Source organism: Mytilus californianus, unplaced genomic scaffold, assembly GCF_021869535.1.
Source record: "Mytilus californianus isolate M0D057914Y unplaced genomic scaffold, xbMytCali1.0.p SCAF_19, whole genome shotgun sequence".
In the NCBI taxonomy this organism is placed as follows: Eukaryota; Metazoa; Mollusca; class Bivalvia; order Mytilida; family Mytilidae; genus Mytilus; species Mytilus californianus.
In genome coordinates this window covers 2,055,655-2,081,861 of record NW_026262667.1, presented here as the reverse complement: position 1 = coordinate 2,081,861, position 26,207 = coordinate 2,055,655, and the positions used below count along the sequence as shown (strand labels likewise).

Sequence of the window (26,207 nt, the reverse complement as noted above, 5' to 3'; positions counted from 1 at the left end):
ACACTTTAAAGTATATATTAGATCACTAACAGACGACAAAAAACTGAAATTTGGAAATCTAAACAACAAGTTAATGTTATGTTTATCTTCTCTGCTTTGTACTGGAGCAAAATCACGAGTCAGATATTTTGAAGTGCTATCTCACAAGCAGTCAGCATCAAGACATGTCACCATACTGGAACACAACATTTTGATTCTGAACTCCAGTCTTTGGTGATATTTGTTTGGGTAATATGAAGCAAATACTAATTTTGAATTATGACAGAGCTGAGTATAGAATTGAAACTTTCTAGACTTGAGGCTTTCATCCTACCTTGAGACCATGAAGGTGTTCACATAGAAAATGAGGTAGCAATCGCACGCCAGACTATTGGGTACCCTGAAAATGGTTTTATAGACCAATGAATATTAACATTTTGTTAACAAGGAACTGAACTACAAGAGATCGTTTTGAAACTCTTTTGTTTTCTGAAATACATGTGAATAAAGTTAGTATTCTGCCAGTCCCTGTTAAATTCCTCTTTGTCAAAAACATTTTTAAGTCTAATGAACTTGGTGGATATGAAAATCTTCATTTACTCTAGTATATTTCTAAGTTCCACTTCAGATGTTTTGTTGCATATTCATTTAAGGAATTACTGTAATCCAGTTATTTAAAAGTGTGCACCACATTTTTTAGGTTATTTCGAATAGACAGAAAAAAATATTAGTCGTTCCTTATTATTAAATTTTAAACTCCATTTTTAAGGAGTAAATCATGAAAAAACGTTGATGAAGTCAGTCACATGACAAAATTATGTCTATGAGCCTATAGACTAAATACTTTCAGCCAATCAGAAGACGTGTTACATCCAAAATTAAATTATTGAACTTAAAAGCATTACTTAATATTTGTTATGTAGCATATTGAGAATGTCATTCATTTATATGTTGGCTCTTTAAAACAAAACTGATTACATAATTGAGACGTTTTGGTTTGGCTTAAACAATCAAAACCAATCATTGGTTGCAAGTTTCTACTGATTGAACAACAAACACTATTATTGATGCAGATGGTTAGAAAATATGTTTGAGACTTAAATTGAAACTGGTACAATAGTAAAATGGGAGAACATAATGCAACTCATAACTTTGGATAAGTTGAACAGTTCCCTTTGACATGGATTTATTAAGGTTTGACTCTTTACTGTATGAAATGTTTTATGCTGTGATCCCTGGATTAGCATAGCTATATATGTCTTGTATTTAGTGACATTTGATTTAAGTGTGACAAAAATTGGAAAAGATATTCCCCAGGAAACACCACTCTGGTAAATTTTCCATTTGAATGAGGTATAATTCCTTAAAACTAAAGCTTTCAAAGCAAACATCAATCATGACCAGTATCATATGGTCTGACAAAAGCTTTTTTATTCAATTGTCATCCAAGGTGAAGTTTTTAGGCAGCAATTTAAATTCACAAAGCAAGGTATTAAATAAATGTGTAGTCTGCATGTTAATGATTTTGGAGAGAAAAACGGACTGATAATAATTTATTTTGTTACACAGTTTCAGATATAAGGCTTTTGGACCCATTTTCTACAAAGTAAAAATTCATATATTTATTCAAGAATACAAGGATTGGTGCCATTCAATTCTTCTCTTTTGAAATTGCTTTTATATAAATTGATACTGTATTGTACTTTGAAATCTACTGTCAGTTTTGAGTAAAGGCTTATAATTCAAAATAATATATTTTGTATATTTTACAACATACATGTAAAATGATCATAATTTTCTCATGTGTCTGAAGTCTGACTATGAACACCTCCATGAAATATACTCTTCACATGTGCTGAACTCAGAGGACATATAATATTGAGTAAAAGTTTATCAAAGAAACTGTTCAGCTGTCTGTTGCCTTATAATGATCTTCATCTATGGTTGAGTATATATGTCCTTCACTACTCAGAAATTCAATGGCATCTCTGTAAAATAAGTAAACAAATACTGGGTTTTGATAATTTTGCAGTTTTATCCATCAATTAAAGACTAACAAGCTGTTCAATTGGTACATGTTGTTTGGTTTTTGTTTTGTTGGGGTAGCTGTCTCATTGTTGCCGTTATTCAAATTTGTAAGCACACAATTGATATGAATGGTTTAAATAATTAACTCATATGTAATATGTATATACTTTAGAGTGCAATACGTCTGAGATCTTAATGTCCAGCTTCCTCCCGATATCATGTTTTTGTGTGTGTTATATTACTGTTTTCTAATACTGTTTTTTTTAACATTAATAATGCTAAACTTAGACAATGATGGTCTGGGATTGGTGTTTAATCTGGCACATATAACATGCATATGAGGATGAGAACATTTCAATGTGATATGAAGAGGAGTCTTGGTTTGTATCAGACCTACATTTTTAACAGGCTGATTTTTAATGTGCAAGTTCACAAGATAACAGTCTGCAGGAAGACATATCCATACACACCATTCTGACATTAATAGTCTTAAATGCTGCATGCTAAGTGGAGAAGAAGCAAATATCAGTAGTAAAGTCCATGGTCTGACCTGGCAGGGGATCAAACCAAAAACCTCCTGCACTAGAGGCAAACACACTCCAATCAGACCACAGAGACAGTTCTCAAATAAGATGTTTTTAGTATGCAATAAAACATTTCAGTGTTTACAAGTTGTTTGTCTTTGTTTTAGTACATCACATGACCAACCATGTGAGATATAGTTATACAAACCTAATAGCTTTTTCTGGTACTCCTCGTAACTGTTGACATACATCATTTATATTAGCTCCTTGTTCTGTATTGTTACTCCTTATCAACATATGTACCTTTATAAAGAATACAAAATCATAGTCATAATATCTTCAACTTTTTTCATGTTACTGTGTAGAATGTCAGTTACAGGCCTAGGTTTTGCTAAGCAACTTAAACTAGGCCATACAAAATATGCTTTTTTCCTGCGTACTGGTGAAAAAAAAATGTCTTCTATAGGGACTTGAACAGTGCTTAACCAAAAATGTCCATAAAATGTGAAAGGTAGGCATGAAATTATAAGGCAGGTAGGTAGGAAGGCAAGAAGCACAGCTAAATTTTTGGCCTAATTCAATCATTTTGATAATTAATTCATATCCTCTTATTCCTATCTCAATCTCATTTCAACTTTCCCTAGCCAATATATTTCTTTATAATTAACGCATGGTTCTCAATTCTTAAGGACAGAAATATGATTATGTCTCTTTGATTCACTTATTAAATCATAAATATTATCTAAATACCTTCAGATTTAAAAGTGATTAGACCAGGTAATTTTGATTGAACACTGAAATTTTGGCATGTACAATATCTGAAGAAATTTTGTATTCACTAATGGATCTCTTATCAGTAGATACATGGATTCTTAACATGAAGAAATTCAATGTTAAAATCAATATTGAAGAATTTGACCATCCTTGATACTAGAAGTCAAACTTTAAAAGAATTTGACCATCCTTGATACAAGAAGTCAAACTTTAAAAGAATTTGACCATCATTGATACTACAAGTCAAACTTAAAAAGAATTTGACCATCATTGATACTTCTTAGAAGTCAAACTTTAAAAGAATTTGTCAGTAAAATTGCTTAAAACCAAAAGTAGCATTACAAATAACAACTTGTGCATTAAAAAATCATACTAACATTCAATCAAAAGTTTTGTGCTTTTTAAGGGGTCACTGAATGGAATTGAATGAGGTTGACCGTCACAAGTTAAAGGACTATAAACAGTCTAATAATTTAGTATACAGACTGTCTATACCATATATTTCTGCCAAAATTTGAAATACTCATTCAACTTTTAACAATGGAATAAAATTTCTCCTACATTAATGCTACACCTAACTTATAAGAATCAATCTTTATACAAACCTGGTTTTGTACAGAACTCAAACCACTGACCACACCCCCACCACCAGTGTTATCTCCATAACTCTGTTCATTATTTGTCTGCATACTGTTTCCATAACTCGTTCCTCCTTCACTTCCACCCTGTAATAAATATACAATATGAATGTACAATCATTATAATGCCTTCTACTGGTCAAGGTTTATTTATGGACAAGTGGATAAAAAACAAATACTTATCTGTGGCAATATATATCAAGTTTTTTTTTAAAGATAAAATATATATTCCAGAAATGAGTGAACTTGCGGTCAAGCCTTGCAGTCATAAAAATTTTGAGTACAATTATTGAACTCAAGACTCAAAATTCAACCTATCAAAATGCTGGATTTGGTGTTTCAAGCACATATTTTGTACTCCAAGTACTTTGTAAAGTTTTTTGACCGAGGGCCCAGGAGGCACTTGAGAGAAATCTGGCAGTTTATATTTAGTTGGATTTCCACAAAATGTGCCAAATGATCAATGAAACAATCATTTCTAGAATATTTAACCCTAAGTATACTTATAATAGTATTTACACAAAATAAATTTTGCCTTTTCAGGTTTTTATTTATGGAATTTATGTTGCTACTAAAATTTCCAGTTCTCTTTTTTTTAACTGTTGCCCAATAAAACATCCCATAGTCATTAAAGCCTTAATTACTAAATAGGTTGAGACCAGCAACTACAGTCTCCATCATAATCATGTGCAGATAATTCATACATCAATTGCCCAGTATTGGGTATTTCTCCTTTAGCATGTTTCCTCACATCAATTTACTGACCTAAAGTAATAACTACCGATGTATGAAATGAACAATTTTTTTTATCTCATTTTTACAATTTATATTACCGATAATTTATTCAACATAAGATGACTGTGTACAACTTCTAATGTGTGGTATGTTAGTTCATTCATATCCATAATAGGTGTCATTCTGAAAGCAGCTATTGTTCTCTGTCCTCCCATTGACCTCACATGTCCACACACTCTTACATATGTGTTCTCTCTCATAGGTTGTGCCCTCTCTCCATCTGGAAGGGATTCCTGTCAAAATAAGATATCAAATTAATATACATTTGTATAAGATAGGAGAAAGATATCAAAGGGACATATAAACTCATAAGTCGTAAAATAAACTGACAAAGCCATGGCAAAAAAAGAAAAAGACCATAAGACAAACAACAGTACACAAAACACAACATAGAAAACTAAAGACTGAGCAACATGAACTCCACCAAAAATCGGGGTGGCCTCAGGTGCTCTGGAAGAGTAAACAGATCCTGCTCCACATGTGGCACCCATCCTGTTGCTCATTTTAGTATAATGAAAATGATTTTAAAATAAAATAAGATGCTCCACTGGGCGCAGTTTGATACGACCGCAGAGGTCAAACCCTGAACAGTTGGGGCAAGTATGGACACAACATTCAAGCTTGATACAGCACTGAATTTGGATTGTGATTAAATATTTGACACAGCATAGGTTTCTGACACAGAATGAATGTGGTCTAAGAACTTAAAAAATTTTAATTTACCTATTCAAACCATATCATTATTATTTGCTTTTATATATAAATCAGATATAACCAATTTAAAATGGAAAAAAAGTTAATGTCTGGAAACTAGAAAAATGCTTGTTTTTAGGCCCCAAATTCCTAAATGTTTAGGGCAATTACCCCCAAACTCAAACCCAGCTTTCCCTTAGTGATATGGAACCTTGTACTGTAGTACAATTTCATAAAGATCCATACACTTACACACAAGTTATTGTCCTGAAACTAGAATAAACTGCTTCGCTGAGCGCAGCTGGATACGCCCGCAGAGGTCCAACCCTGAACAGTTGGGGCAAAAATGGACACAATATTCAAGCTTGATACAGGTCTGAATTTGGATTGTAATTAAATATTTGACATATTATATGTTTCTGAATAAATGTAGTCAAAGAACTTGAAATTGGTTATATGAATTGAATTTATCTTCAATTAAAGATTTCTTGCTGTTGTGCAATACTTAGTAAATCTGTTGTCAGACTATAAACAAGTTCAATTTCTTCTCAATGTCATATTTGAAATTTATGAAAATCAATAGGGAGATTACATTAATAGCTATAAATAATTCACCAAAGTTTCATGAGAACTGCTGAAAGCATTTTTGAGTTATTGTCCAAAAACTGGAAAATCCCCCCTTTTTTAATGAATAAAACCCCATAACTCAGAAACGGTAAATCTGAAATTTATAAAAAACGAAAACGGTAAATCTGATATTTATAAAAAAACAAAAGGGAGCTCACGTCAATAGATATTAACAATTCACCAAAGTTTCATGCATATTGGTTTAAGCTTTTTTGAGTTAATGTCCGACATGTTGACGACGGACGGACAGACGGTCAACGGTATACCATAATACGTCCCATAAACAGGCGTATAAAAATGCTTGTTTTTTGCCCCTTTTTGGCCCCTAATTCCTACAATTTTGAGGCAATTACCCCCAAAATCAATCCCAGCCTTCCCTTTGTGGTATGGTACCTTGCAGTACAATTTCAGAGAGATCCATACACCTGAACACAAGTTATTGTCTGGAAACTAGAAAAATGCTTATTTTTGGCCCCTTTTTCCTAAACGTTTTGGGCAATTACCCCCAAACTCAATTCCATCTTTCCCTTTGTGATATGGAACCTTGTAGTACAATTTCAGAAAAATCCATACACTTACACACAAGTTATTATCATGAAACTAGAAAAATGCTTGTTTTTGCCCCTTTTTTGGCCCCTACTTCCTAAAATTTTGAGGCAATTACCCCCAAAATCAATCCCAGCATTCCCTTTGTGATATGAAACCTTGTGGTACAATGTCAGAGAGATCCATTAACTAACACACAAGTTATGTCTGGAAGTTACAAAAATGCTTATTTTTGGCCCCTTTTTGGCCCGTAATTCCTTCACTGTAGGTACCATAACCCCCAAAATCAATCCCAACAAACAAGGATCCGGAAATTTTTCCGCACAATTTCGGTCATTTTGAGATGATTGAAAAGTTGGTGCCCCTTTCCAAATTGTTGATGTCAACTTGACCAGATTCATAGCATCAACGAACTTGTATTGCTGTTTCATCGCATTTACTAAGTAAATGTCTTACCATTACCATGAAGAACAGTTTAGGGAAGGCTATAGTTTAAAATTAAAATGATTTTAATGACTCAAAATCTCTCAGACATTGCTTACGTTTCTTTCGATTTGACAAAAGTTAAAACCGGAAGTTTGCGATAAAGTTAAAGTACGAATAATTCCGGATTCATTTCCGGGATTTGTTTTGTTTATCAAATTGACCGGAAATCACCGGCTTTTTATAGTTTTTTTTATTTTATTACCTTTAAAAGTGTTTGAATGTAACAGACAATAGTTGCACTCATTTAATTTAGCATGAAATCAATTTGCATTTTACGATTAAATATTAAATTTGCTGAAGACAATTTCACGCATGCGTATTATATAGTAATAAATAAAGCACATGAAAAAATACTCTTTTCTCCGTAAATTTAGGTTTAATTTTAAAATCAGATTTGATGATTGTCTTTGCTGAAAAGAAATTAAATAATGAATACACTTGTCAGGGAATTTCAATTTTTGTTAAGATATTATTCTGAGTTTGTCATCACTGTCAGGTGTGAATTAAAACCACAGGTAAAAAGTGATTGGCGATCATTAGCCAATGCTTCCCGGAGGCATTGATATAGATATTAGGAGGGCCCTCAGGATTACCAAACTACTGGAGTGGCAGTTTTATTACAGGAAAGGGATTATAAATCAAAGCGCGACAGCGCTGTCAAGGCAGTTAATTACAGGTTGTGTGTATTTTTAGTCCAGTTATATCATTATCTTGCATAGAACAGTGTACTTATCAGAGGTGGCTTTCAGTATTTAAGATTTAGAGTTCTCTAATGATATTGAACAAGTTATATGAATGTCATATTCTGAGCACTATATGAAGGTGATTGTTCTCACTTGTTTATGAACTAGTGCATTATGTCCAGTTTGTACCTTTTTTATCTATGTTTATAGTCAAATTAGTTATCAAAGGTACCAGGATTATAATTTAATACGCCTGACGCGCGTTTCGTCTACATAAGACTGATCAGTGACGCTCAGATCAAAATAGTTATAAAGTCAAACAAGTACAAAGTTGAAGAGCATTGAGGACCCAAAATTCCAAAAAGTTGTGCCAAATGCGGCTAAGGTAATCTATTCCTTGGATAAGAAAATCCTTAGTTTTTCGAAAAATTCAAAGTTTTGTAACAGGAAGATTATAATAAACTGCTTCACTGAGCGCAGCTGGATACGCCCGCAGAGGTCTAACCCTGAACAGTTGGGGCAAAAATGGACACAATATTCAAGCTTGATACAGGTCTGAATTTGGATTGTAATTAAATATTTGACATACATCTATCATAGGTTTCTGAATAAATGTAGTCAAAGAACTTGAAGTTGGTTATATGAATTGAATTTATATTCAATTAAAGATTTCTTGCTGTTGTGCAATACACTGTGCTGTTGCGCAATACTTAGTAAATCTGTTGTCAGACTATAAACAAATAAAATTTATAAAATTCTAAAGGGAGCTTACATCAATAGATATAAACAGTTCACCAAAGTTTCATACGAATTGCTGAAAGCATTTTTGAGTTTTTGTCTGAAAACTGGAAAATCCCCCCTTTTTTAATGAATAAACCCCATAATTCAGAAATGTAAAATCTAAAATTTATAAAATTCTAAAGGGAGCTTACATCAATAGATATCAACGTTTCATCAAAGTTTCATGAGAACTGCTGAAATCATTTTTGAGTTATTGTCCCAAAACTGGAAAATCCCCCTTTTTTTATGAATAAAACCCCATAACTCGGAAACGTAAAATCTAAAATTTATAAAAAACGAAAGGGAGCTCATGTCAATAGATATAAACAATTCACCAAAGTTTTAAGCAAATTGGTTAAAGCGTTTTTGAGTTAATGTCTGACATGTTGACGACGGACGGACGGACGGACAGACGGACAGACGGACGTACAACGGTATACCATAATACGTCCCGTAAACGGGCGTATAAAAATGACCATATAATTGATATTCAAATACTGTTTAAAATAGTTAGGCATTTTCTTTTTAGTAATAAGTAAATGTTATCAACTGTATTTTATTCAACTCTGCAAATGTGGTTTGTTACTGTTAAGTATGGATGATAGTTGTTTCATTGGCAATCATAACACATCTCCTTATTTATATAATGATCTATATTCAACGACCTCAGGTACAAAAAAAAAGTATGTAACTTAACTATGATGGGAAACCTTTGACTTCTTTCTTTTATATAAACTTTTGATTTGGTACCATAGAACTATGTAGAATAAATGTACATTGCAACATGTCAACTCTTTCAATGACAATACTTTTTTAAGAAACTATAACTCCAAGCAAAATTATCTTTCCAAGTTTAAAGTAATTTATGAATGAGAAAAGGAGTTCTTAATTAAGAAATAAACTGATTCGCTGAGCGCAGCTGGATACACCCGCAGAGGTCCAACCCTGAACAGTTGGGGCAAAAATGGACACAATATTCAAGCTTGATACAGGTCTGAATTTGGATTGTAATTAAATATTTGACATATTATAGTTTCTGAATAAATGTAGTCAAAGAACTTGAAATCGGTTATATGAATTGAATTTATAATCAATTAAAGATTTCTTGCTGTTGTGCAATACATTGTGCTGTTGCGCAATACTTAATAAATCTGTTGCCAGACTATAAACAAATAAAGTTCAATTTCTTCTCAATGTCATATTTAAAATTTATGAAAATCTATAGGGAGATTACATCAATAGCTATAAATAATTCACCAAAGTTTGATGCGAACTGCTTAAAGCATATTTGAGTTGTTGTCCAACAAGAGTGCACACGCTGAAATGTCTCGCCTTCTTTACTAATCACTGATATTATGTTGATAGTCCTTAATATAAAGCTTTATTACAACTGTCACATAAACTTAACATTAACCAAGAAAACTAAACATTGACCAATGAACCATGAAAATGAGGTCAAGGTCAGATGAACCATGCCAGGCAGGCATGTACAGCTAACAATTCTTCCATACAACAAATATAGTTGACCTATTGCTTATAGTTTAAGAAAAACAGACCAAAACACAAAAACTTAACACTGAGCAATGAACTGTGAAAATGAGGTCAAGGTCAAATAAAACCTGCGCGACTGACATATAGATCATAAAATATTTCCATACACCAAATATAGTTGACCTATTGCATATAGTATTAGAAAAAAAGACCAAAACTCAAAATCTTAACTTTGACCACTAAACCATGAAAATGAGGTCAAGGTCAAATGAGACCTGCCAGCTAGACATGTACACCTTACAATCATTCCATACACCAAATATAGTAGACCTATTGCATACAGTATAAGAAAAACAGACCAAAACACAAAAACTTAACTATAACCACTGAACCATGAAAATGAGGTCAAGGTCAGATGACACCTGCCAGTTGGACATGTACGCCTTACAGTCCTTCCATACACCGAATATACTTGACCTATTGCTTATAGTATCTGAGATATGGACTTGACCACCAAAACTTAACCTTGTTCACTGATCCATGAAATGAGGTCGAGGTCAAGTGAAAACTGTGTGACAAGCATGAGGACCTTGCAAGGTACGCACATACCAAATATAGTTATCCTACTACTTATAATAAGAGAGAATTTAACATTACAAAAAATGTTAACTTTTTTTTCAAGTAGTCACTGAACCATGAAAATGAGGTCAAGGACATTGGACATGTGGCTGACGGAAACTTCGTAACATGAGGCATCCATATACAAAGTATGAAGCATCCAGGTCTTCCACCTTCTAAAATATAAAGCTTTTAAGAAGTTAGCTAACGCCGCCGCCACATCACTATCTCTATGTTGAGCTTTCTGCGACAAAAGTCGCAGGCTCGACAAAAACTGGAAAATCCCCCCTTTTTTAATGAATAAAACCCCATAACTCAGAAATGTAAAATCTAAAATTTATAAAATTCTAAAGGGAGCTTACGGATTGATAATTTAGTCTTAGATGCAAGATTTTTTTATCAGTTGTTAGTGGCTTTGAACTACATGTAGCTGTCAGTAACTTTGAGTACTCTCAGATCTGTACCTAGTGTCTTTTTGTTGTTTGGATGTACAACTACCCGACCACGTCCACTTGTATTTGTATTTATCCATCTGATGAGTTAAGCCTCTTTCAACAGATTTTTATAGTTCGTTCTTGTATTGTACTGTTACACCACTGTCCCAGGTTAGGGGGAGGGTTGGGATCCCGCTAACATGTTTAACCCCGACACATTCTGTATGTACATGTATGTGCCTGTCCCAAGTCAGGAGCCTGTAATTCAGTGGTTGTTGTTTGTTTATGTGTTGCATAATTGTTATATTCGTTCATTTTTTGTACATAAATTAGGCCGTTAGTTTTCTTGTTTAAATTGTTTTACATTGTCATTTCGGGGCCTTTTATAGAGCTCTGACTGTGCGGTATGGGCTTTGTTCATTGTTGAAGGCCGTACTGTGACCTATAGCTGTTAATTTCTGTGTCATTTGGTCTCTTGTGGAGAGTTGTCTCATTGGCAATCATACCACATCTTCTTTTTTACATTTACATCAACAGATATAAATAATTCACCAAAGTCAAGGTGAGACAACAAAACTTAGTGGTAAGATCTCTGAAATGTTTTACACGGTACAAGTTTTTCTCATTGTTGGAGATTGTACGGTGACAGTAACACCTGTAACTGCTTAACCCATTTCTTATGCACTTTAGTTCGATAAACTCACTGAACATCATACCACATCTCCTTATTTTTATATGCTTTACAATTTACATGTGCATGTACATGTAATTATAAATATATATATATATATCAGAACAAAATTCATTGCGTCACTTTTATTTATGCATCCTTTTGGCACAATACAAGTTCTAAAATTACACAACATCATGCAACATAGTACAACTAAATGTTATTTCAGATGAAAGTTTTGTTTCAGTTCCATTCATAGGATTTATTAGAATTTTGTATGTTTTGCCAAGTCCAATATTTCCCTCTATGTGCACATGTTAATTGGAGACTTTTCTATCCCGTATAAGAGTTTTGGAACTAATTCTGTTTCTTTTTTTGAAAAAAGTTAGCAAACAAATCTTGCACATTTAAACCTTTGTCTGCCATCACACTGTCACCTGGATCACATAATTGAACTATTCTACATCTTTCAACTATTTCATAGTCACTGGTAGAACCAACATATGCATTAGAGACATAGTTGACTAAACCACCAGGTGTCGAACATACAAGTATTTTCAGTGTTTCTGTTTTTATATGATGAAAAGGTTGCCTGAGCTTTAGGAGCTTTAGGTTTTATCACGGGATATTCTGTGCTGTCAATAATAATCCAAGTCGTAGGAAACTTTAATTTGAAGTTGGATGGTGAAAAATACCTGACTAAACCACTAGATGGCCAAGTGTTAGCCTCACACCACTTTTTAGACATAAAAACAATCCATGTATACACAATATTCTTAACACTAGATTCAATCTAGAATCTAGAAAGTTCAAAGTTGGTTGTATAATGCCTCAATTTCATCAAAGTCATAAAAAAACTGATTTTCAACTGACACCCTATCAATTTGAAAATATATGTATCTCAAACAATGTGCTGCTGGACCAAGTGTGGTCAAAACAAATAAAAATTTAGTATACAACTCTAAACCGGTATAAAAATGCATGGCTGTGTCACGTGTCTTCACTTCAAAATTCTCTGCTGAAAACATAGGCATTGATGGTGTTTGCATAATTCCATCTGTGAAGCTCAACATTAGCTCGGCAGTTGGTGGTGGACAGTCATAAATCCTTTCTGCAGTATGAATGACTTCTTCAGGAAAACCAACTTTACAATCAAAACTTTCCTCTAGATTTCTACTACAATATTCATCAAGTTTAGTTCTTTTGATTTCACAGGAAACTGCCCTAATTTTTCTTTTTGCGGACGATTCAGTCTCTTGCTTGGTCCAGGAAAATAGGCTGGGAATGGCAGTAGACTTAAGTCTCTGAATGGTGGGTTTGCACCCTGAAAAAGGTTATAAAACATTAGTTTTTTGATAATTAAATGAACTTCCATTAGCAATGTATACTTTGTATTACCTGGCGAAATATTAACTAGATTTATTCATTACAATCTGGATAAAACTATGTTTGCCTGATTCAATGTATGTTATGTAAATCCAAAGGACAAACAATGAGAGGCTAATGCAACAAACGTACATTGTTTGTACCTAAATAACTATAACATAGATGAGAGCATGTCATTGTTTTGTTCCTGTTAACATTGTCATTGATATTTTTCAAGAAAGTCTATGAGGCATAGCTTATGCATTCCTGTCATTACTACATTACTAATTACTGCTAAAATAATTCTCAGTATGATATACCTCTTGTAAGAAATCATTATAATTGTAGCAATCACCAAAAAATCTCAAACAGATCACATTGAATCGTAATCCAAAAAATTATGACGTCTTGAATTAACCACCCCCTTTTATTCTAAAACGATAATTGCGGTTGTAAACAGACTTTGGTTTATTCGCATGGCGATTACATATATAATTATATATTTCAAAAAGAAAATAGAGTTTTACCATGTATAGTTTCCTGCACGTAGTCTTTTTCAGTAAAATGTGCCTTGCAAACAACAGCTGATTGAGATGGACTCCACGATTTCATCGTGTTCTCGTCCAATCTGCGTATGGGCCATGGCGTTGATCCAACTTTTCCTTCTTTTTAAGTCATTTGGAAATGCATGTCCTCCTCTTAAATGACATCCAGGTACACAACAACAAGTACTTGGCATCGTTAATTAAAAATGTAACTGAAATAGTTGCACAGTGCAGAAACCGGAAGTTGATGAACAGGATCGGCTACCACGGCGCCACCTATTCAGGAACGATAATTTGCTACTTTATATAATTGCGAAATAACAATAACGTTAGACGGGTTCACGTGCATAAACAGAAATGCGCTTTAAATTGTATAATATAATTCATGTTCAGTCGACCTTTAATTATTATATCAACGACTGAAATGATTTATAAACATATAGATTGCAGATAACACTCGAAATTAACCCGAGCTCTTTCCACACGGAATTCAAATAATTCTAGTTTGTCAATCGGTTGACTGCTTATAATGCAAAATACAAATATATCGAAAGTTTTTAAAACTAACAAAACACAATGAACGTTTCTCTATTTCCCAATGTAAATGAAATGAAACAAAAATCATTTTATATCACAATAAGAAGAGGAGAGAATTCAACATTTCCGGATCTACTTGGAGCCTAACGACCCCCCACGTAGATAAGTTGGATATCGCGGAAGGAAGGATTAACCCGGCAACTAGAAAGGCATTAAAGCACTGCCTTTAACAAAAACAAGTGATCACAACTTACACAAGACAGTGCAAACTGGCGATTAAGAAATCCGATTTCAAACATTGAGTCAATGAAATGACCGAAATTACTTCATTAAAAAAATAAAATTTGTCCTAAATCCCAATTACTAGTTTAGGACAAATAGTTTCATCTTAGGACATGACTGGCATATATGACCGTTTCCGGACCCTTGCCAACAAACTTTTGGTGGTATTGAACCTCATGGTAAAATTTCATAGAGATCCATTCACTTAAACTAAAGTTAGAGTGCGAAAACCAATGTGTCTTCGGACGACAATGATGACGACAACGTCATACCAATATACAACAGTTTTTTTCGCGGTCGTATGAAAAGGTTCTTTCAAGTTATTCTCCAAGCTCATTTTAACATGGGTAGGCATTATATTTGTCAATATCTTCATACAGAGCGAGGTGTAAGATGTTGACATATATATTGTCTACCCATGTTAAAATGAGATATGAAAGAATTATTTTGATTCTAATAACAAAATTTAGAACTTTTGTCCTCTGAAACATAACTGTATTTAATTTTCTAGCTAGCAACACCAACAGAAATGTCAATTTTGATCTCTGGCATTGTTCAAAATACAACTGATGTGTTTGAATCCCATTTTTTTATTGGAATAAAACATGGCTTTGTTTACAAAGCAAAAGAATCATCATCATATAAGAATAACTTTTTTTTACATTTAAAGCACTTTAAACTAACCTAAGGACACATATGATTGTGGGGATGAGCTGCACAACTTTAATATAAATTACAGTTGCATCACCATGAATCCTTTACTGTAAATCAATTTAACTGAAGAAGCAACTTTATGTACTACATATACCTAAACTGCCCCAATAGTTTCTATTACACGGATCTAACACATCACTTAAAATAAGACAACACCAATGGAATTTCTCCTGGTTTGAATAATTGTAGAGGTAAGATAACAGGACCAGACAAGTGATTTTTAAATTTACTAAAACAAAACAGCCCCTTCCTTCCACCAAAATTATTAAATGATTTGAGGACTTTATTAATATGTTAATATGAACTGACATGTACATTGTAGAGATGGTAGTCCAATCTTATACAAAAGAGTTTCAATAAACTTACCTAGTCATGATCAAAAAGGTATATAGTTCACACATTTTAAGGACATGAAATGCATGGACAATAATTTTGCCTTTTGTATTAAACTGACCTAAACACCACACTTGAAACTATTGTTTGCTGGCTAAAAAGTTAAACACATGAATTGCCTTTTGCAACTTATAGTTGGATGTTTTTAATAAATATAAACAAATGGCCCTAAAATGACCCCCAATTCTAGCTTACATTTCAAAATTAGAATTTATTGACCAATGTCACAACGAATCATAGCTAATATAATGACTAGATAGGACATACGTCTTTTACTGAAAATTTATGTTCTTGCATTCAATTAAAGACATCACAAATAGCATTCATTTTGATTTTCAGTGAAAATTCGATCAAAACAGGTAAATTTACATTGATTTTTTGGACAGGAAACACATAGCGCATGCATAGACAAATCAAAGAGCTGAAAGCTCTGAGGAAAAATGACGCCACTGTCTCTAATATTGTGATATTTTTTATGCAAGTCTTGATTTTCACATACCGTAATTAGTTTAACATTCCAACATGTCTCATAAGCACATAATTGATATTCGTATATGTGTGTGTTATGTGAAGATGACAACTGGCTGTTTTTTTAGTACAAATGTATAGGTCAAGACTACCTGAATGATCTACAGTATCCAATGACTACTGGCTGTTTTTTTCTATAAATAAATAGGTCAAGACTACCACAATGATCTACAATATCCAATGACTACTGGCTGTTCTTTTGTACTAATAAATAGGTCAAGACTATTTGAATGATCTACAATATCCAATGACTACTGGCTGTTCTTTTGTACATATAAATAAAGACTACCTGAATGATCTAAAGTATTCTAAGTAATGTGATTTTTGTCTTGCAATTACATTTTTCTAAATCAAGAATATAGACTACTAGTATCCTTTTCAAACCAAATGATTATGAAGAGCCTGTTGTTAGCAAGCTCTTATACCCCACATACTCATTAAATAAGTTACTAGTGACCTAGTTATTTCTGTTACTTGAAGCAAATTATATTTCTGTAGATTTAGACAATAGTATAATATTGTTTTACTAGTTTTATTTCACCTTGAAGATTAGACAAATAGGGATACTCCTTTGATTTTTTATTTCATGTCAGTCAGGTCGCTTTATATGAAACTTGAAACCACTTCTCTGCCATACTGTTATTTCATAACAACTCTGCCCTTGACCATGTTGACCCATGTAATTGATATTCATTCTTTAACCATATATCATAGTCAGTTAGTTTTTGATTTTGCACTCCCACACCACCTTTCAGGTCAAATGTCTGTCTCCATTTAAGTTAATGACATTGAACAATCATGGTACTAAACACAATTCCAATAGTGATAATGCTGTTCTAGTAGGTCACCATATATTCAACTCGGGTAGCATTCCAGTTATTGAAATTTGTGTCAGATTAGAACAATGATCTAGACCTTTAGGAATGGATCTTACAATTTAATATGGAGCCATAGTATGGGACCCCTACACGGTAACAAAAAAAAAACAAGCTTGAAAAGATACGTCAAGCGGCAAAATCTATCACCAGAAATTACAAGTCAAGAGAGGATGGACGGGATACATCTCTAAAATGCTTGCCTAACTGGAACTACAACAAGATCTCCAGACAAGACGAACAAGGAGTTGAAGCCAGAAGTTAATATTTATGTAAAAAGTAGTTGAGGGGCTGATTCCCGCTATTGAACCATACTGTCATTCTATAATATTATTGCGTAAGTATTTCTGTATTGTCCTTGTTATTGGTCCATGTCTTGGTGTATTGGTCTGAGGCGAAGCCGAAGGCCAATACTGCTGGCCGAGGACCAACAATAAGGCCAATACAGAAATACATGTAATAGTATCTTTATTAATTAACTACAGTGTTACAATATTTTTTTATTTCATTTCACAAGAGATAAACATTTTTACCTTGAAGTGGAACTATCCAAATCTCAGTTTCTTTTTATAAGCTGCAATATCTAATGATTTGGTGCCGTTTCCATGCATCTTCAGCCTTTTCTCATCTGATGAATTTTTCTACCCTTTCCAGTCACTATAAAGTGTTACAACTTTAATTTAGACACAACACATAAATAGTAATTGGAAAGGTACTGCCATTGCATGTGTAATGCAAATATATTTAAAAAAAAATAATGTAAGAGTTGAAATTGATACAACTATCCCTAAGCCAATTGACCAAAGAACGAAGATTTGCGCAATTACAGAATGCATATGCCTGGTTCGGGTTTAAAAATAAAAGACCGTTTACAAAACATGAGAAGCGAAAATGAACAGTAAAAATCGACATGATGAAATTATGAGGTCGTCAAGAAATGAACTTTGTGATAATTTACTCGTTCCCTAAACCTGAAATATTTCCATCGTCTACTTTCAAAATGCTTTTCAAATGAATGGGACCGTCTTTAACCTAAAATATATGCCATACTGAACGTTTCAGCTTGTTTATGGTGAGTAAATAAAAACTGCGTCGTACAAACAACTGTTTACTTTCAGTTTGAGTTTATCGTGACTTACGATCTAAAAACTAGAGACGTTCCGAAATCCTGTTTTGGCCGGATCAGAACTCGGCCAATACGGAAAAAATCTGTATTGGCCGAGTTGACATCTTATATTGCATATGCAGTTTTCATCATTTGAAGTACAATAACAGTGTAGTTAATTAATAATGATACAGTTACAGACTCTGCTGCTATAACTTTGTGAACAAAGATTCATACGCACCGCGTGGGTATAACCGTATTACTAATTTCCGATTATTAAAATCTTCGTAAATCTTGATAAAGACCAGTTTCTATCCAATGGATATCAAAATGATTCCGATTATTACTTTTTTAATGATTGTAAAGTTGAAATGGCATGAAAGGCTGACATTATTTAGGAGAACTATTTTGTCTAGCGATTGCTGATCATTGGAGGGTAAAAAGTCCAACACCATAACAAAACGGATCTATTTATCATGTATACATACCGATTGTTTACGATTGTAAGACATGTGCATAAAAGTGAAAGCTCGAATAAATATGAAAAATATAACAAAGGGATAGCTCCAAATACCATTTAATAACAAAAAACATATGGACAGGTCAAGATATCTTTTTGGTAAATAAAATAACGTATGTAAACTGGTTCCCGTCCGACTACAACACTTTAACAAAGACTTTGTTCGAGTGTAGCGTAATACAAGCAGATTCCAGTTAGTATGTAAAATAGTAAATATGAAACCGAGTGCGGTAGGCGGAGGCATAATCAACTTCCGTTAGTTCTGGTCAATGGTATCGGAAACATGCCGCTGATAGCGTCATTTTCCAAAAATATCTTTTTACATAATGTTTGTTATGACATTTAACATATCTGACTTGAATATTTGAAATCTGGACATTTTGGTTCAATTTCCCAAAAATCTCTGTTTTTAACTTTTTTGGGATGTAAAATTCAACGCTTTGAAGTAAAACTTTGACAAAAAAAGTTCTATTTAACTTTCTCACATGTCTTATCATCAACCTAAAACCATTTTTTTATCTTGAAACATTGAACTTAATAATTGGGGCTTAACATGGCCCTTACAACTCCTTTACTGTCTTAACAGTTCTGTAGAAAAATGTCACACATGCATTTTTTTGAAAATGAACTGTATTCCACAAAATCTTTTTTCAGGTCTTTTTCATGTGCAAATAAGTGGGGAATGTGTCCATAGGACACAGATGATGCCCACGCTTGCATATAACATTATAAAGGGACATAACTCAAGAACAGTAAAAGTGACGCTACCTTAATTCAAACTTGATATGGGTATTGTTGTAATAAACATTGTGTATAAGATTCATAATGTTTAGTTGAGGCAAACTAAAGTTAGAGAACGGAAACGAAAAATTCAGCAATTTTTCCATTTGTAAAGGGGCATAACTCTAGAATGGTAAAAGTGACGCCACCAAAATTCAAACTTGATCTGTGTTTTGTGGTAATAAGCATTGTGTATAAGTGCCATAACATTTGGTTGAGGCAAACTAAAGTTATAGAACGGAAACAAATTCAACAATTTTTCCATTTGTAAAGGGGCATAACTGTAGAATGGTAAAAGTGACGCCACCAAAATTCAAACTTGATCTGTGTTTTGTGGTAATAAGCATTGTGTATAAGTTTTATAACATTTGGTTGAGGCAAACTAAAGTTAGAGAACAGAAACCAATACAGACGGACAAGGGTAAAACTTAATAACCCCTCCGATACGGCGGGGGAATAGCCTAAAAAAATCCCTATTGGAAAATTTCTGAATTCAAAATAGTGATTACACGTTATCATAATGTATAAATTTCATTGTAGGCAATAAGATATCTTAGAAATTTTTATTCAGTACTAATTAAACTTATACTTACATCATTATCAACAAACTGTTTTACACTGATAGGGGGACCTGTCATATCGTCTATTTCATAATCAATTCTTGTAGGAGATTCTTTAACTGATGTCACTAATCCAACCATAGTAATCTTATAATAGAAATAACAACTTAAATACTGTTGTATTTATTTTGTTTTGTGAACATAATTTTACAAGGGCTCAACCTTAAAATCTCAAATAGTTTTTTTTTTTATGATTTTTTTCACAATGGTTAGAAGCAATTATAGTATAAACATAATAAATGTTAAGTTCATCCTGGATTGATATTCAATTTGTACAATATATCCTATACTGCCTTTAACCAAGTATTCATTACACTATACTTCTATAAAAGTATGAAGCTAAGATCCAATTGAAGATGATGATGATGATGATGACGATGATGATGGATGGCTGCTTAATGTCAATGGCAAATTAATATGCATATTCAAGACAAGAAAATGTTTATGTAATATGAATATCAACCCTGCTTTGTACTAGACCGACACCCTGAGCTGGATTTTTAACGTGCTAGTTCACAAGGTAACAGTCTGCAGGAAGACATGTTACATGTACCTTACCCGGACATCATCGTTATAAGGTTATTACCTTTAAAACCAAAACTGATACAGGACACATGGATATGGATAATCATTGAACAATATATAAATTATATGATCTTAAGGGCCTTGTTTAATATATTAAAAAGATTAAAGTAGCTTACCTGTGAAATTTCTATTTCTCCAGAGAAGAATTTGTCTTCAGATTGACTAGCATTGAATACTTCAGCAACTGTAACTGGTAACAGATTCTGTGCTCTGTATCCTGACTATAAAATCATAGGTAACAAATAAAACTCAAGACTTTTCTTTACACATGACATTATAATTATATGCACATGAAGTAAAAGTTGTAATTGCATAAGGATGGGTTTTTTAATTTGTTTATAAATCTGGTTTATGTTGGTGGTAAAATTAAATCTTATCAAATGCGAGTGTGTAGATCTTTTACTTTGTATTTTAGCTTTATAATCATGATAATATATGTATCATAACTGTCTTGCATTGCCAGTTTGGAGGGGACTGCATCTATGACTGTGACATACATGTTTGAAACTACTGATTCACAAAGCCTTTAACTTAAATCTTACAGAATGATTACAAATACGCAGAACAAACTTATTGTAATGGACTACATGTATTTACTTCTTTTTTGTTTTAATAAAAGTATAGTTCTGTCTTTACATACGTGTTTCTCGTTTCTCGTTTTTATATAGATTAGACCATTGGTTTTCCCGTTTGAATGGTTTTACACTAGTAATTTTTGGGGCCCTTTATAGCTTGCTGTTCGGTGTGAGCCAATGCTCCGTGTTGAAGGCCGTACCTTGACCTATAATGGTTTACTTTTATAAATTGTAACTTGGATGGAGAGTTGTCTCATTGGCACTCATACCACATCTTCCTATATCTATGTAGATGACAAATAGAATTTTGTATATAATTTTTCTTAGCAAGTTAATTTTTTGGAGCTAAAATGTAAAATCGGTAATGTGCACCTTATCTCAAGAACTCATAATTCATTTTTTGTTGTGATCTTCATTGATACTGTTTAGAATACCTTCTTATCTTGACCTGCTTTCGGTGTGCCAAATCCTGGGGACATATATCCTCCCCCTCCTTGTGACTGTTCACCATACCCTTGGAAACCTACAATATTGTACAAAACATGTCAGTCGATCAGGACCTTTACATTACTAATGGCTTAATTTCATTGTTCAGTATCCTCTCATTTTACATGCTCACTAGGTTGATTGTCTGGTATTTAGTGAAAGAAACCCTTTTTATCCTTATCCTCCCCAAATTGGCAGATGGCTTTTTTATTTACTTGCAAACTGAATTCTCTCTTGACCAATCTCCTGTGACAAAAAATCTTGGCCTACCGCCTCGTTAATTTTTAGGAAATAAACCCATCAGGCATCATCAAAACATTGTACATCATTTCTTTTTGACTCCCTCTATAATCAATAGACCCCTAAAAATGATAACTATTTTATATTTAAAAAGAAATTTGATTGTGAATACTAATTTATTATGAAAACAGTTCTTGGCCAAAAAGTGGTTAAAAATTTAAAACAATTAAATAAGTGCAGAGAAGAAACAATCTCCTATTCAAATACTCCTACACTAGTAAATCCACATGCAATTTGACTTTTATGAGAATTGCAAATTTAATAAGGGGTGTAAACTTATATCCCGATAGTATTTCAGTCGAAGTGTCTTGGGAACGATGTTTCCTTTTAAATCATCACACTTGACTCAGTTAGGTGGGTCTCATTGGGGTCTAAGCTTGATGTGAGATTGGCAGAATTTAGGTAAGCGTGACACGTGAAGTAAAATTATTGAGCGTGAAAACGGGAAACGAAGTCAAGCATGACATGTGAAATAACAAACGTTATTATTACAATGATAGGTGGCATATGGGAATCTGACAAAACAATAAGCAGGATCCGGGATCAGACCCCCGCCCCACCTCCCACAGGCACTTGTCTCTGAAAAAAATCCTATATTATACCTTTATATAACACAAAGTACTTAACTCGCAATTTTGAAAAATGTCACCCAAGTCGCGAACTTCCGTTATATTTCGTGTCTAGGTTTTCGACCCCACTAAAACTTATGCCGTAAAACTAAATTATTTATCTACACAATGGTGTATAACACGCCTACCTTTGTTGTCGCAATCATTCGTAGCAGGCCTCCCCAAGTATTTCAACCGTAATTATTTCGTCTTCCCACAGCCGATTGGAAATATAAAACTCGCAGTAAATGGTTAATTATAATTGTCCCTTTAGTATCTTTCCTCTCTCTTATATATATCTCTTGTTTCTGATTGGCCAAATTTTATTGCTAAAAATAAATGTTTCTTGATCTCATTCTATATTAGATATGGCACAAAATGTGCACCTGAAGATAGGTATCTTGTTTTGTTACCCTCATTCAGGAACATATATATTGACGGGACTTGACACTACCTGATTGTAGTCGATTTTATCGTCGTGCCATAGTTAATAAAGATACGATACAGAAACGGACATGTGTTAAAAACGGACTCGCTATTATCCTAATAATTTCTGATATTATCCATAAAATGTCATTCAAACTAGTTTTATAGTGATGCTAGTGTATCAAACTTGTATTCTGTCACTTCAAATTTGTTAAAATCGCAAGCATTTCATCACAGAATTGTGCAGAAGGCAAACAAGGTAATAAAAAAATGGCGGCCATTGCGGCGATGATTTACAAATTCCCAAACTATTATAAAACACTTCACATCAAAGAAATCAAACTTATTTTGGTAATTTTATATGACAAAATATATCTTCTAAATGATAAAACTTGTATTTATTTACAATTAGAGTTGTGTGGTTTATTTGTTGAGCAGTTCTGATAGTTTTTCAGTCAGACGCTACCAAAATCCGTAAATCTCGGGAAGTCTCGGGGAGTCTGAGATTTTATCAATTTTATACTGAAAAGCGTATCAGATTCATTTCCCTTTAGATATACTGTTCCCAGCCTCATTGAAGCAATGGTTACATTGGTTACACACATGGACCTTTAATAACTGATATATAATACTTGCTTTACTATTGCAAATATCTGCTGCAAACTGTACAGGTATGGAAAAATACCTGTTTTATATGTTCTATATGTCAAGTCCAGAGAGTCTGAATGACATTGATGGAGTGGAAAAATTTGAGTCTAAAAATAGAAACTCGTAACTCATTAGACATACCTCAAATAACACTTGTTAGATTTTTTTTCACAGAATCTTTTACAAATTTACTATCTGGATGATAAGTTCTATTCAGATAAAAACTAACAGGTTTTTGGAACTACTTATAATATTAATCATTTACTGCTAAGTCTTGTATTTCCAATCGGCTGTGGGAAGACAATAAAATTTCGGTTGACATACCACAGACTGGACCTAAATGTTGAGGACGCAGAGGCCGACAACAGAATCTAGGATCGCTATGTCTTGCTTTCATGAAATATATTTTGCAGGCTCGTCAAAAACATGATGAGAACTGCTGTCATCTTGAACAACATAATTTTTCAACTGTTCAACAGTTAACTAATTGCGTTCTCCATTCACTTTGTAATAAGGCCCTAGACCAAGGCAAGGATTTGTATTGTTCTATAGATCATGATATACAAATCCGTGGCCCAGGCCAGGGAGTGGGACATTTTTACAAAGTCAAAGCTGTAGAGTCGCATAATTCTAAAAACTCCAACATTATTGATATTGAACTACACATTATACATTCAGGTATCGCTTTCTGTCGAGTGGATCTGACCATAGTGCCTTACCTCCCTGATTATTCCACATTTTAAAGAGGAGAATAGAAAATAGCTGAGATGGCGGGAAATAACAGAAAACACAAAAATTAATGTGTAATCGGATTATGATTCAGGGGTAGACGCGTTAGATTTCCGCGTTTATACATTCACCACACTACAAGAGAAAGTTTTTTAAATATTTTTTGTCCTTTTTCCTCTCTCCAGTGGTAAATCCAATAAGAAGCTTGTTCAGGTGGATTTCGAAGTGTTTTTAAACGTTAAACAAAATATTTGTCATACATATCTTCCATTCAATTAAATCCTCAATGGTCTTCAACTTCGTAATTTATTTGGCTTTTTAACTTTTTAGTTTCGACGGTGTCACTGATGAGTCTTTTATAGCAGAAACGCGCGTCTGGCGTGCATATTTTTAAGTCTGATATCTATGATGAGTTTATATTCGACCGTAAATAATTAGAGCTAGCTAGAGTTTAAGTGGAAAAGTGTAGGGGAATACTTGTAAACTTGTGTGTACATTTTTTTTGTACTAACTGCTAACAGCCAATTATTTAACGAACAAAGTAAACACTGCTGATGATAAAGCTTTTTAAAGTTGTTAATACTCGTTTGCACTTCATCAGTCAGGAGTAGGATTTTCGCAATATTGTATGATAGTACAGGAAAATTGTATTTAAATACTTGGCAGTGGTCATTTTGCTGGCTCTAGGAAAGCGGAATCCAATTTTGCCAAAAAAATATAATTTTGTTTACAGATATCAGAGACATATAATACTTGTATTATATGTCTCTGCTAATATCATTGATATGGTCATAATTATAAATTAACTGTTTACAAAACTTTGAATTTATTTTTGAAATACTAATTAAGGCTTTTCTACCTAAGGAATAGATTACCTTAGCTGTATTTTGCTAAACTTTTAGGAATTTTTGGTCCTATGCACTTCAACTTCGTACTTCATTTGGCCTTTTTAACTTTTTTTATTCGAGCGTCACTGATGAGTCTTTTGAAGACGAAACAAAATTTCAATCCTGGTATCTATAATGAGTTTATTAATATTTCAAAAGCAAATTTAGGTCAAACATCCTTGATTTTGAAGCTATATATGTGATTGATTTTGCTAGATTGCATATAATGTTTTATACTATTATTTTTTTTACAATATACAGTTAAACAATCTGTGATTTTATTCTTATGCATACATGTAGTATTACACTGTGACTGATGTTAGAAGCACACATGTACATTGTAATTACAACTACATGCTTGGATATGATTTCATCGCTGCAAATGAATTCCTAATATTTTTATTTTTATTTCTTTTTTACAAATTCTTATTTTCACTTTGACTGATAAATATTTTTAAAACTATTATAAATATTTCGAAAAGGAAGCCTCGGTGGCCGAATGGTCTAAATAGTCGAACTTATTAGAATTGAAAAGTATCCAGAATTAGAACTTTCAAATTTTCAAATTTACATTTTAAATCTTCTCTAGATTGTTTACACACCGGACAAGTGTCATTATCAGACATGTTATATTCCAAAAGTTTAACTTTAGAAAACAAAGTTCTATGAAGTACTTGAAAATTCAGTTCTTTGCATTCCCCAGGCTTGATTTTGACCAAACGATGCTAATTGTTTTTTTTGAAGAAAAAGTAACGGTTTTAATTTTTATTTCGCAAATTTTATTTTGAGTATAGCAAGATTAAGTATCTATAAGAAAAGAAATTTCGTATTGTTGGATCCTCAAGCTAAACTCAATTTAGTAGACTATTTTAAAACATTGTTAGAAAAATACATCTCTCACTTTTTTTTATCTTTTAAATCTGAGAAAAGAAC

At 33.1% G+C, this 26,207-nt stretch overlaps 1 protein-coding gene across 1 annotated transcript; it reads right to left on the bottom strand.

Annotated features, from left to right (window-relative positions):
* LOC127727049 (replication protein A 32 kDa subunit-like) lies at positions 1 to 24,462 on the bottom strand. The gene is made up of 8 exons (XM_052234459.1): positions 24,378 to 24,462; positions 21,625 to 21,713; positions 20,732 to 20,836; positions 20,004 to 20,117; positions 4,777 to 4,971; positions 3,911 to 4,030; positions 2,740 to 2,834; positions 1 to 1,967 (listed from the first exon to the last, which is right to left on the bottom strand). Exons 1-8 carry the CDS (start codon positions 24,394 to 24,396, stop codon positions 1,886 to 1,888), a joined length of 819 nt encoding a protein of 272 aa, XP_052090419.1. The 5' UTR covers positions 24,397 to 24,462; the 3' UTR covers positions 1 to 1,885.
* Positions 24,463 to 26,207: the final 1,745 nt, after the last annotated feature.

Bases quoted from the DNA above. Each gene is read 5' to 3' on its own strand.
- LOC127727049 (XM_052234459.1), bottom strand. The intron at 4,031-4,776 runs GTAATATAAATT...TATTTATTACAG, and splicing joins TTATGTTGAATAAATTATCG to GGTGGAAGTGAAGGAGGAAC. The intron at 1,968-2,739 runs GTTTGTATAACT...CTTATTTTACAG, and splicing joins GTACCAGAAAAAGCTATTAG to AGATGCCATTGAATTTCTGA.